Source organism: Lepidochelys kempii, chromosome 13 (assembly GCF_965140265.1).
Source record: "Lepidochelys kempii isolate rLepKem1 chromosome 13, rLepKem1.hap2, whole genome shotgun sequence".
Taxonomy (NCBI): domain Eukaryota; kingdom Metazoa; phylum Chordata; order Testudines; family Cheloniidae; genus Lepidochelys; species Lepidochelys kempii.
Window position 1 is genome coordinate 40163293 of NC_133268.1, and position 13876 is coordinate 40177168.

Here is a 13876-nt window from a genome sequence, read left to right on the forward strand (position 1 = left end):
CACTCACTGCGGGTGCTGAGTTTTCACCTGGCCAGTTTTCACTATTACCTCTCCCATGGCCAGTAAGCCGGACAATTACTGCAGTTAAAAGTGCACTGAAGCCATTGGAAGCTGCTGCCTGTGAAACCCGCCCCTTTCTTCGGGAACCCACCAATCAGGATCTGGGAGCCTAATTTGAACTTCCTACACTGGAAAAACCATATCCCTGCCCTAGTGGTCCAATCATTGGGCTGGATCCCAGGACTTCCTAGCTGGGGCACCAAGGGGAAGCCAAAGGGGCAGCATCAGATCTGCCAGCATCTAGTGACATCAGACCCTGTCCCCTTTTGGCTGCCCCCTGCCATGGCTCGGAGTCCACCAAAGAAATGCTGACCCCACCTGCCCCCTAGAGGCTGCTTGGGAATCATCTAAGTGAGAGAGCGCAAGAGAGAGCGGGGGTGCTGCCCCCTAGGGGCAGGGGCGGGGAGAGAGGAAGCTTGCCGCTAGCCCAGATGGGCAGGTGTGCAGCAAAGAAAACGGGGCCTGCTACCCTCCAGTGTTTCCTCCCCCAGCCCTGACCTGTCTCTGCAGCCCCACAAAAGCCGTGTCCTTCACGCGCTGATCGCGACGCTGGGGCCATTTTCTCCTTGGTTCAGTTCTCTGTGTGTCTGACTCTTCCCCTGGGCTGTGCCCCGCGGCAGGCTGTGACTGCAAAGGGGATGTTTTTGTGCGTGGTTAGAGTCCCTGCCAGTCACTGTGCCTCTCACACAGTGATACACCGCCGTGTCCTCGGGTCTAAGGCCAGACATTTGCAAATAGAGCAGGTTGTTGGGGTTGTCTCTGGAGATGGTGAATCGCCCTTTCACCGACTCAGCGTATCTCTTGTCGGTTCCGGCCCAATAGCTAATGCCAGACACCCACTCGGGTCCCTTCCCAGGAGACTGTCGGTACCAGTGCATCCAGTAGTCACCAAAAGTGAACCCGGAGGCTTTACAGGCGATGCTGATAGACTCTCCTGCCATTTTCACGCCTCCCCCAGACTCCACCAGCTGAACCTGCGAATTGGCCCCTGAGGACAGAACAGAGAAGGATCTTAGCCTCGTGCACAGTAACACTGGTCTCCCCGCCCCGCAGCTTTTAGGGCCAGAAATCACCTTGGGGAAGTGCTGCCAGGAAAGCAACGTGCAGCCAGAGGAGCATCTTCTTCTGCTAAGTGGGGAGTGAATTTCCCAGGGAGAGTTCTGGGTGTTCACTGCAGACACGTGGGGCTGCAGCCATTGTCTCCTGCAGGGTCGGGGACACGGCGGGGTGTGACAGGAAATGTTGTCACTCCATTTGCATCTGTTCCCTTCTTTAAGGACAGACAAATCAACCCCTAGGGGTGGATCGGGAACCTGGCATTCGTGTAGAAGCTCGTCTTTACCGGATACATTTACTCTCCAGAGGCTTAGTGTGGCGGCCTGGGAAAACCAGGGATAATTTCCTGGACCGGAAAACAAATCTCTCAAGTGGAGGCGCTTGTGTTTTCAAGCAGGCTCTTCAATACCGCTCTGGAGTTGCCAGTTCTGCCCGCAGTGACTAGCGAGCGCTCCCCTTGGGTCCTTTGTGTAATTCAAGTCGGAAATGGGCATTTTCTTACCAGCCTGGGTTGCGCGAGAGCCGACATTGGGCACGGGTCCTCTCTTGGATTAGGCTCCTCACCACGCCACCACTCAGACCAATGGCGGAGTAAAGGAATCGGGATCCCTTGCATGTGAACGCGTGGCCGGAGGAACAGCCCTTCCCCCTGCGGGCGAAGGCAGGACACACACGGTCTCTGGCGATGCGCTGGGAAAGAAATCCCGGGGCAGCGCGGCCCAGTGCCGCGCTAAGAACCGGGGCCTCTGCTCCCCAGAACTTGGACAGTCCCGCACCAGCGCGCACAGTGCCGGTATGGAGCCAGCCATTTGGCTGCGGTTCCCCACCTCTCTGCACGGAAGGAGAAGTTGGGGACGGGGAGAGGTGTGCGCTAAAGGGGGGTTAAAATAGCCCTGAAGTTCTGCAAACTCCAGTTTCCAATTTGAGTAAAAACCCACAGGAGAAGCTGGGGTTCAGCCGAAGTTCACTAATCCCAGTTAAGAACTCGCTGCTTTTATTTCCTTTGACTGAAGTGAAAACATCCCCACTGGGGCCCAAACTGCAGGAGCGATTACAATATTTTTCAGATATGCCTCTGTCACACACAGAGAAGTATTAAACACAAAAACATAGACAGCATTGAGACAGTGCTGAATAATCACTAGCCAAGGTATCCTGACATCGTCTCTGTGAGCTAGGTAGAGAAGTTACAATACTCACCTACAAGTGAGGCGGGGGGGGGGGGCGGGGAGGTTCTGTGGCCTGCAGGGTGCAGTGGGTCACACATGGGTTCTCACATTTTTTTTCGCCATGCCCCCCTGTGACGATGTGAAGCAGCAGGGAGAGGGGAGTGTTGACCTGGGAATGTGCCCTGGGGATGGGAGACCTGAGAGCCTGTCACCTGAGCCAGGAGGGGGAGGGGAGGGGGAGGTGACACCTCTGCCCAGGAATGAGGACAAAGGCTGCAGGAGAGAGCCTGCTGGGGGGGTTTAGTTTCAGTTTGGTGCTGGGTGGAGGAACGCAGGGAACCCCAGGGCTGGGGTCTAAGCTCCCTGCTCCCCCAGAAGGACATGACTGAGGGGTTGTCACGGAGTCCCTGGGTGATGCTCTGGAACTGCTCCCCATGAAGCCAGTCAGGACTCTGGGGCAGTCGCCTTCCTGTGAGCAGCCTGTCTTCAGGACACACAGCTCACACAGCTTCCACCTCCCTGGGTCTGACCTCGGAGCATTCAGCATCCTGTGCCCCTCCCTGCGCTGCCCACAGCGAGTCTGCTCAGACGGGGTCCTGGGGAAGCCAGAGGGTCCTGCACCCCAACTTCGCAGTCACACGTGACTCTCAGCCAGCCAGTAAAACAGAAGGTTTATTAGATGACAGGAACATGGTCTAACACAGAGCTTGTAGGTGCAGAGAACGGAACTCCTCAGCTGGATCCATTTTGGGGGGCAGTGAGCCAGACAACCACGTCTGCCCTTCACTCCATGTCCCAGCAAGCCCCAAACTGAAACTCCCTCCAGCCCCTCCTCCTCTCGGCTTTGTTCTTTCCCGGGCCAGGAGGTCACCTGATTCCTTTGTTCTCCAACCCTTTAGCTCTCACCTTGCAGGGGGGAAGGGCCCAGGCCATCAGTGGCCAGGAAACAGGGTGTCGGCCATTCTCTGTGTCCAGACTCCTGCACACACATGCCCTCTAGGGCTCTGCAGTGATTATACACCCTTACCCCACCACCTAGATACTTAAGAACTGCCTAGGGGAAACTGAGGCACCCCCACACTATTCAGAGGAAACATTAAGAACAGTCCCACTTCATCACAAGCTCTGTTGTGGACTGTGTTCCTGTTGTCCAATAAACCTTCTGTTTTACTGGCTGGCTGAGAGTTTCAGTGAATCCCAGGAAGAGGGGTGCAGGGCCTGGACTCCCCCACACTCTGTGACAACTGGTGGCAGAGGTGGGATCTACCGCACCCTGTGAACGGCACTTCCTGCAGTAAGTGACTGGGGAGCAGTAAAACGAAGGGGAACTGACGGGGACCAGGCGTGCTGAAGATTCAGAGAGAGACGGTTTCAGGGGGCGGTTAACCCCTGGGAGTGTGTGACCAAAGAGAAGGACTTTTGCAATAACAGGGTCCCCCGGGGGATTGCATTGAGAAGTCCCAGGGGCGGAGGAGTCTGCAGTTCGACCCTGGCAAAGAGGTGGTGACCTCAAGAAGGACTGGCACACAAGGGGTTTTTCCTGGAAACCGTGGGAAGCTGCCCGGCCTGCGAGTGGCCAGCAGGGAGATGTACGCTAAACGCCTGAAGAGCGACCTGGTGGAGCTGTGCAGGCAGAGGGGGCTGCGCATCGGGAGGTCCACCAAGGAACAGCTGATTGCCCAGTTGGAGGAGAGGGATTGCTTGGATGACCAGATCCCTGTCCCTGAGGGAAGCTGCCCAGCGGACGCAGTGTGGGCCCTGGGGCCTGAATGGGCTGGGAGGGGTCAGACTGCTGCCCAGGACATCCTGAGACCCTTCCTACCTATGCCTGGGGGAGGGGTTGGGGGAAGCCCAGCGAATACCGAGGGCACCCTGACCCCGGCACCCAGCAGGGGATCCTCCCGGCGGAGCTCCCCATCCCTGGAGCGGGTGCGGCTGGAATGGGAGAGGGAGATGAAAATGAGGGAGCTGGAGGATCATGAAAAACAACGTCAACGTGAGCAGGAGGAGAAGGAGAGGGAACGTCAGGAGAAGGGGAAACAAAGACAGCATGAACTGGAGCTGGCCAGGCTGAGGAGCAGTGGGGCCCCGGCTGCGGTGAGTGAGGGGGGACCCAAGACTGCAAGGAACTTTGATAAGTGCTTCCTGGCCCAGCGGAAGGAGGGGGAGGACACAGATAGCTTCCTGACGGCCTTTGAGAATGCCTGCGAGATGCACAGGGTTGACCCTGCAGACAGGCTCCAGTTTCTCACCCCCTTACTGGACCCCAAAGCCGTGGAGGTGTAGGCATCCTCATTGGAGCACACTCATGGAATTGCCACCCTGGTTTCTGCGCTGCCTTCAGAGCTGGCTGCCCGAGAGCGGCAGTTGCTCTACCCACACTCACTCCTCCCAGATGTATTTTTATGATCTCCCACCTGCAACAGCCTTGCGACCTCCTTGGGGCCAGGACCCTCACTCTGAGAAATTGCTGGACTGGAAGATCATGATGGATCCTTCTGGCCTTACAGTCTCTGAGTCTCGGAGTCTATCCCGCCTGAGCTAGGCGAGCAGGAGAGAGAAATAACTGGAGGGAAACTTCATGAATAAACTCGGAAGATAAGGGAAGGTCCAGAGTCTGTGCAGAGCCCAGCGCAAAGGGGGCCTGGTCCATGAATAGGGTGGCAAGGCACTAGGATAATAAAGTCCAATAATAATAATTGGGGAAGACTGACGGATCGCCCAATGGAAAGGTTCCCCTGAATTCTCCGGTGTACTTTAGGGCACCTTGGAAGGTTTCCATTTCAGACGCCCGCAGGTTTGCTAGTGTCACGGAGTCCCTGGGCGATGCTCTGGAACTGCTCCCCATGAAGCCAGTCAGGACTCTGGGGCAGTCGCCTTTCTGTGAGCAGACTGACTGCAGGACACACAGCTCACACAGCTTCCACCTTCCTGGGTCTGACCTCGGAGCATTCAGCCTCCTCTGCCCCTCCGTGCGCTTCCCACAGCGAGTCCGCTCAGGCAGGGGTCCTGGGGAAGCCAGAGGGTCCTGCACCCCAACTCCGCAGTCACACGTGACTCTCAGCCAACCAGTAAAACAGAAGGTTTATTAGACGACAGGAACATGGTCTAAAACAGAGCTTGTAGGTGCAGAGAACGGGACCCCTCAGCTGGGTCCATTTTGGGGGGCAGTGAGCCAGACAACCACGTCTGCACTTCACTCCATGTCCCAGCCAGCCCCAAACTGAAACTCCCTCCAGCCCCTCCTCCTCTGGGCTTTGTTCCTTTCCTGGGCCAGGTGGTCACCTGATTCCTTTGTTCTCCAACGCTTCAGCTTTCACCTTGCAGGGGGGAAGAGCCCAGGCCATCAGTTGCCAGGAAACAGGGTGTTGGCCATTCTCTGTGTCCAGACCCCTGCACCCACCTGCCCTCTAGGGCTCTGCAATGATCATACACCCTTACCCCACCACCTAGATACTTAAGAACTGCATAGGGGAAACTGAGGCACCCCCACAATATTCGGAGGAAACATTAAGAACAGGCCCACTTCGTCACAGCTAGTGAACCCAGCAGAGCTCAGATCTTTCCCCTGCTCTCAGACCAGGGTGTCTGGGTTCATATCCCTGCCCTGTGCTCAGAGAACAACCCCTCCTGCACAGACACACACCCTGCCCCCTGAGCGTCCACGACACTGCACAAGGGCGCCACCCAGGGGCTGCAGGTGGTCGGTGCGTGGGTGAGTGGCCGGCTATGTGGTGCGGGTCAGGGGACACCGGAGTTCAGGGGGTGATGTTAGTCACGGGACGCTCACGAATCCCCTGGTCTGAACGAAGCGAGTTTTTGTGTCAACTCAGACCGGCTTCCCCTCACTGTGTCTCTCGCACAGTGATACCGGGCGGTGTCCTCGGGTCCCAGGCGGCTCATTTGCAGATACAGCTGGCTCTTGGCGTTGTCCCTGGAGACGGTGAATCGCCCTTTCACGGAGTCAGGGTAATCTTTGCTCTCGCCAGTGCCGCTGATCCAGGAGACCCATTCCAGCCCCTTCCCGGGGCGCTGCCGGTACCAGAACATGGTGTAGCTGCTGAAAGTGAATCCCGAGCCTGTGCAGGAGAGCCGCCTGGAGCCGCCGGTGGTCGCAGCCCCGCCGCCGGACTCCACCAGCCGCCCCTGCGCCTCGGCCCCTGGGGAACAAGCCGGGGTGGGGGCGTGAGAGCGGGTGGGAACCATCCCCTCGGGCCAGGTCTGGGCAACGGCTGCAGCTTTGGCCACAGTCTAATGTAAGGGGGAAAACTTCTGTTCTCCCCAAAATATTTATGAGAAAAATGAAAACCCTTTGGGGGTTTTCAGCCGCCGCCTCTCAGGCGAGACAAATACATGGTATGAAACCGGAAACAAAATCCGTGTGTCCCGATTTATTCCCGGGGAATCTCCCCTGCCCCGCTCCGGTCAGTCAATGGCAATAATCGGATCAACAACCCCCCTGATTTCCCCCCGCCCCATTCCAAGCACCTTTGGACGCTGCTGCGATGAAAGCAAAATGGAGCCACCACCGCATCGTCTCTGCGCGTCTGCGGCCAGTCCTCGCCCTGGGGACGGGTCCGGAGCTGCTCCCTGCACGGACAGAGCTTCTCCGCGGGCCGCAGGGTCAGGGGCGGGTGGGACAGACCCGAAAAGAGAGTCTCTGCACGGGGAAAATTTGCATAGCCCCGCCTCATTTAAATTACCACTCGGAGAAACCCCGCCCCACCCTGCTGAGCTATTGATCAACATCCCAGGGAGCAGGGTGGCTAATATCACTCAACTGGGCGGGGGCGGGGGGAGGGGGACCTGCCTTTTCACCTGGCCAGTTATCTGAGACAGGGCCCGGTCACCGGTCAGTTACTGCAGTTAAAGGTACATTGGAGACGTCGGAAGCTGCTGCCTGTGAAACCCGCCCTTTTCTTCGGGAACCCACCAGTCAGGATCCGGGAAACTAATTTGAACTTCCTACACTGGAAAAAACATATCCCTGCCCTAAGTGGTCCAATGACTGGGCTGGGTCCCAGGACACCCCGGTTTCCTTCCTAGCTGGGGCACCAAGGGGAAGCCAAAGGGGCAGCGTCAGATCTGGCAGCAGCGAGCGACATCTGACCCTGTCCGCTTTTGCTGCCCCCTGCCACAGCTCGCAATCCATCAAGGTCTCCCGGGACCCAGGGTGCAGCAAAGAAAGGCTGACCCCTCACGCCCCCTAGAGGCCGCTTGGGAATCATCGACGTGAAGGAGCGAAGAGGGATCAGGGCGCTGCCCCCTAGGGGCAGGGTGTGCGAGGGGTGGCACGCTGGTTGCCCGGAGGGGCGGGTGTGCAGCAGAGAACACGGGGGTGCTGCCCCCTAGGGGCAGGGACTGGGACAGCGGCTGCCTCATATTTGCTACCCCAGCCCTGACCTGACTCTGCAGCCCCACAAAAGTCTTGTCCGTCCCGCGCTGCTGGCAGCGCTGGGGACATTTTCTCCTTGGTTCAGTTCTGTGTGTGTCTGACTCTTCACCTGGGGTTTGCCCCGCAGGGGGCTGTGACTGCAAAGGGGATGTTTTTGTACGTGGTTAGAGTCCCTGCCCGTCACTGTGTCTCTCACACAGTGATACACCGCCGTGTCCTCGGGTCTCAGGCCGGTCATTTGCAAATAGAGCAGGTTGCTGGGGTTGTCTCTGGAGATGGTGAATCGCCCTTTCACTGAATGGCCATAGTCCGCTGAAGTGCTTTCACTGAATGGCCATAGTCCGCTGAAGGGGTTAATGTAGGAGATCCACTCTGGCGCTTTCCCAAAAGCCTGGCGGTACCAGAACATCCAATAGTTTCCAAAGGGAAATCCGGAGGCTTTACAGGAGATGCGGATAGACTCTCCTGTGGTTTTAACACCTCCCCCAGACTCCACCAGCTGAATCTGCGAATGGACTCCTGCAAAATTAAAATAGAGTCTTAATCCTCTCCACCGTAATACTGAGCTTCCCTCTGTATCCAGGCAAGGAATCACCTCTGGGAATTGCTGCCATGAAAGCGAGGGGTAGCCACAGCATCATCTCTTTTCTGACGATTTTGGAGACAATTCTGCAGGAGAGGGCGCAGAGAAGCGGGGATGGGTGTGAGCTGCGGAGACACGTGTCTGTGCGGTGTCCTCTGCAGACCCAGGGGCGCCGGGGGTGTCTCACAGGAAATGTGGTCACTCGATTTGCATCCGCTCCGGTCTTCAAAAGGAGAGAGGAATAGACCGTAGTGGCTATGTGGTAGCAGCAGACGGAGCAGCAGTAACTTTACCCTCCTCTCTTTGTGACTTCCTTCCCCATGGGTATAACCAGGGCGCCGTGAGGAACCCTTCCTCTGTCTGCTCCAATTTCTTTGTAAGTTCTTCAGGGCAGAGACTGTCGCTCACTATGTGTCTCCACTGAGCGCTCATCGCACACGGGGCCGCTACACGGTGGGATTCCCAGTTCCCATCACAGGAAAACTGGTGAGAGAGGCAAGAACAAATCCCTGTGTTGGTTGTGAAATGTCAGCTGCAGGCCCCTGAAATCTGGCTCCGACCTCATCTAGCTGCCCCTGAGACCCTAGCTAAGGTCTGTGCTGTGGGTTCTAGCGGCTACTGTCCTATAGCTGAGTTATAAAAAAGCGCCATGGAGAAGCGAAACAGGAAAGTAACTGAAATACTTCTCCGATGGATTGTATTTACTGAGGCACAACCCATCCTAAATTCTCAATTACTGCGGGGCACGCTACACTCACTGCTATGTTTGCTTCCCACAAGCTGGTCTTCGTATAACTTTTTTATGAGTGAAGTACCTCAATAGTTGGATGTTCATATTTTAACTACCTGGTTAAATTTATTAACCTAAATTTGGGATATTGCGGATTATGTACTCTATGTATTTTGTCACTTTTAAACCAAACTTTGCACTTTGGGATCATTTAAGCCTTATACCCAGATGTAGAGACATTTTTGCTTTACTCTGTGTATTAGATAATTTTAGCATTACCTTAATTATAAATAATGATCAACTTCTTTATGTCTCCAAGTTAAGGTAAGATTACATGACTCATCCGCCTTCACTCATCCGCCTTCACCGTCTATTGCAGAGACACTAATATAACCGAGACACATCCTTCCCAACCCAGTTCCTCGCCCTCAAGCCGTTTCACTGTGTCACCGAGGCCAAGTCACTTAGCGCGTCTGCGCCTCAGCAGCCCATCTCTAAAATTCAGGTTGCGTTGCTTCTTCTGTGTTTCGTAGCTACTCAGACGGCAAAGCGACTCACCTCCTCTGGCTAGCCTACGTCCTCCAAAATGTACCTTTGTTTTTCCAGGAGGCCTGAAGTGTGTCTCCTAACGTGTCTACTGGGGCTGAGAACTCGAATTACACTTCACCGCCTTTCAGACACCTGCCGCCCCCTCCGGCAGTTTGTGTCGGGAGCCCGGGGCGCTCTGTAGCACGATGGATCCCAGAGAGCGCAGAAATACGCCCCGGAGTCAGCCCGCTGCGCCCTGTCTATGGACAGCGAGAGGGACTTCGCTCCGGTGTCCAGCTGAGCCGAGAACCGAGGGGCCACAGAATCGGATTTCCGCTCTAAGCCGTAGGAAAACCTCCCAATTAGGAAGAGGGGTTCCTTCCCCGGCCGCTCCTGGTACCAGTCCAGGGCGTAGCTGCTGTAGGAGGTGCTGTATTGACACCTTATCTCCACCCGCTGCCCTTCCGTGGCTGACAGAGAAGCCGGGATCTGGGTCAGCGAGTTCCCAGCCACCGAACCTAAAAGAGAGATAATTCGGAGGGAGTCACAGGGCGAGGAAAGTCCCCTAGATAGACAGGCCCCGGCCCCCGCTCTTGGAGCTCACCTGGGAACAGCGGCAGCGCGCAGAGAAACAGCCACAGAGATTCCCTCATGTCTGTAATGGGGAAGCTAAAGAACCCCAAAGCCACCGACTGGGCTTCAGGGAGAGAGAGAGGGTGACTGCGGAATGACACCAGCTGCTGTGTGAACGGGGGATCCGGAGCGGGGGTGCGGGTGGCGCTCACACACCCCAGTAAGGCGTGGGAAAGAGTGCGACGGTGAGCAAATGTGTGAGCATTTATCCGGTGTCTGGCTGTGTGTCTGGCTGTGTCCGTGTGTGTGTGTCCCTGTCTGTCTGTCTGCGCGCCCTTCTCTCTCACTTGTCTGCAACACACAACAGACAAACCCAAGCCCCCAAGCCCCGGTGTCCTCCAGTCCTGCCTGCTCCGGAACTCAGGCTGAGAAGGGCTTAAAGACAAAGAGCTCTGTAGTGAGGATGCGGAGCGCCCTCTTTCTGTCACTGCCCCAGCCCCTTTCACATGCCTGGGGGAGGGGAGCAGGGCAGGGGGATCCAGGGTGGGGGAGGGCGAGGCTCACACGCTGCGGGAATGGGGGCAGCTGGCACGCCATGGGGCTGGGGTTTCCAGTGTCGCGCCTGGGGTTGGCATCTCCCTGCTGCCTGCTACAGAGACACGGTATCCCGGCATTTCCAGCGCTGAAAGCGCCGGGTCCCCCAGCCTCCCTATGCAGCTGACTGTGATCAGCAGGGCCTGGCCCCACTGGCAGCAGGGGGAGGTTTGTGTCTTAGCTCCGACTGGCTTCCCCTTGCTGTGCGGTTCCGGCTCATTAACCCCGAGCTGCGAACGGAACCCGGGGAGAGAGGAAGCTCGCTGCTCGCCCAGACGGGCAGGTGTGCAGCAAAGAGAAGGGGGCCTGCTACCCTCCAGTGTTTCCTCCCCCAGCCCTGACCTGTCTCTGCAGCCCCACAAAAGCCGTGTCCTTCACGCGCTGATCGCGGCGCTGGGGGCATTTTCTCCTTGGTTCAGTTCTCTGTGTGTCTGACTCTTCCCCTGGGCTGTGCCCCGCGGCGGGCTGTGACTGCAAAGGGATGTTTTTGTGCGTGGTTAGATTCCCTGCCCGTCACTGTGTCTCTCTGACAGTGATACACCGCCGCGTCCTCGGGTCTCAGGCCGGTCATTTGCAAATAGAGCAGGTTGCTGGGGTTGTCTCTGGAGATGGTGAATCGCCCTTTCACCGACTCAGCGTATCTCTTGTCGGTTCCGGCCCAATAGCTAATGCCAGACACCCACTCGGGTCCCTTCCCGGGAGACTGTCGGTACCAGTGCATCCAGTAGTCACCAAAGGTGAACCCGGAGGCTTTACAGGCGATGCTGATAGACTCTCCTGCCATTTTCACGCCTCCCCCAGACTCCACCAGCTGAACCTGTGAATTGGCCCCTGAGGACAGAACAGAGAAGGATCTTAGCCTCGTGCACAGTAACACTGGTCTCCCCGTCCCGCAGCTTTTAGGGCCAGAAATCACCTTGGGGAAGTGCTGCCAGGAAAGCAACGTGCAGCCAGAGGAGCATCTTCTTCTGCTAAGTGGGGAGTGAATTTCCCAGGGAGAGTTCTGGGTGTTCACTGCAGACACGTGGGGCTGCAGCCATTGTCTCCTGCAGGGTCGGGGACACGGCGGGGTGTGACAGGAAATGTTGTCACTCCATTTGCATCTGTTCCCTTCTTTAAGGACAGACAAATCAACCCCTAGGGGTGGATCGGGAACCTGGCATTCGTGTAGAAGCTCGTCTTTACCGGATACATTTACTCTCCAGAGGCTTAGTGTGGCGGCCTGGGAAAACCAGGGGTAATTTCCTGGACCGGAAAACAAATCTCTCAAGTGGAGGCGCTTGTGTTTTCAAGCAGGCTCTTCAATACCGCCCTGGAGTTGCCAGCTCTGCCCGCAGTGACTAGCGAGCGCTCCCCTTGGGTCCTTTGTGTAATTCAAGTCGGAAATGGGCATTTTCTTACCAGCCTGGGTTGCGCGAGAGCCGACATTGGGCACGGGTCCTCTCTTGGATTAGGCTCCTCACCACGCCGCCACTCGGACCAATGGCGGAGTAAAGGAATCGGGATCCCTTGCATGTGAACGCGTGGCCGGAGGAACAGCCCTTCCCCCCGCGGGCGAAGGCAGGACACACAGGATCTCTGGCGATGCGCTGGGAAAGAAATCCCGGGGCAGCGCGGCCCAGTGCCGCGCTAAGAACCGGGGCCTCTGCTCCCCAGAACTCGGACAGTCCCGCACCAGCGCGCACAGTGCCGGTATGGAGCCAGCCATTTGGCTGCGGTTCCCCACCTCTCTGCACGGAAGGAGAAGTTGGGGACGGGGAGAGGTGTGCGCTAAAGGGGGTTAAAATAGCCCTGAAGTTCTGCAAACTCCGGTTTCCAACTTGAGTAAAAACCCACAGGAGAAGCTGGGGTTCAGTCGAAGTTCACTAATCCCAGTTAAGAACTCGCTGCTTTTATTTCCTTTGACTGAAGTGAAAACATCTCCACTGGGGCCCAGACTGCAGGAGTGATTACAATATTTTTCAGATATGCCTCTGTCACACACAGAGAAGTATTAAACACAAATACATAGACAGCATTGAGACAGTGCTGAATAATCACTAGCTAAATTTTCCTGTGTGAGGAAGTGGGACTCTTCTTAATGTTTTCTCTGAATTGTGTGGGGGTGCCTCAGTTTCCCCTATGTAGTTCTTAAGTATCTAGGTGGTGGGATAAGGGTGTATGATCACTGCAGAGCCCTACAGGGCAGGTGTGTGCAGGGGTCTGGTCTCAGAGAATGGCCGACATCCTGTTTCCTGGCAACTGATGGCCTGGGCCCTTTCCTCCCTGCAAGGTGAGAGCTAAAGGGTTGGAGAACAAAGGAATCAGGTGACCTCCTGGCCCGGGAAAGGGACAAAGCCCAGAGGAGGAGGGGCTGGAGGGAGTTTCAGTTTGGGGCTGGCTGGGGACATGGAGTGAGGGGCAGACGTGGTTGTCTGGCTCATTGCCCCCCAGAATGGACCCAGCTGAGGGGTCCGGTTCTCTGCACCTACAAGCTCTGTGTTAGACCATGTTCCTGTCATCTAATAAACCTTCTGTTTTACTGGCTGGCTGAGAGTCCCATCTGACTGTGGAGTTGGGGGGCAGGACCCTCTGGCTTCCCCAGGACCCCGCCTGAGCGGACTCACTGTGGGAAGTGCACGGAGGGGCAGAGGATGCAGAATGCTCGGAGGTCAGACCCAGGAAGGGGGAAGCCGGGTGAGCTGTGTGTCCTGCAGACAGGCTGCTCCCATAGAGGAGACTGCCCCAGAGTCCTGCCTGGCTTCATGGGGAGCAGTTCCAGAGCATCGCCCGGGGACTTCTTGACATCCTGAGACCATCTCTGTGAGCTAGGTAGGGAAGTTACAATACTGACCTACAAGTTGGGGGAAGGGGGGGGGGGGAGGTTCTGTGGCCTGCATTGTGCAGCAGGTCACACAGGGGTTCTCAAACTTTTTTTGCCATGCCCCCCTTTGAAATTATTTCAGGCTGTGATGACCCCTCCCCCGCCCCTGAAAAAAAGTGATAGCAAATCACTGTACATACTCATAGGAGCACACTCATGATACTGCCACCCTTATTTCTGCTCTGCGCTCGCACAGGTGCTGCCTTCAGAGCCGGGTGGCTGGAGAGCAGCGGCTGCTGTGCCCTTGTAACTGGGCCTTAATGGGTCACCCATGAGGATGCTACACAACGAACGGCTGAGAAGCAGTATCGGGGGCAGCCGTGTG

General features: G+C 56.7%; 1 protein-coding gene and 1 gene segment (V, D, J or C); both read right to left on the reverse strand.

Moving 5' to 3' along the window:
- LOC140896674 (immunoglobulin lambda-1 light chain-like) overlaps positions 1-13876 on the reverse strand; it is a 165663-nt gene that overhangs the window by 38654 nt on the left and 113133 nt on the right. The window lies entirely within an intron of this gene.
- LOC140896679 (Ig heavy chain V region 6.96-like) lies at positions 5917-6883 on the reverse strand. The segment is given in 2 exon segments: positions 5917-6445; positions 6774-6883. Coding segments are annotated over 2 exon segments (420 nt in total).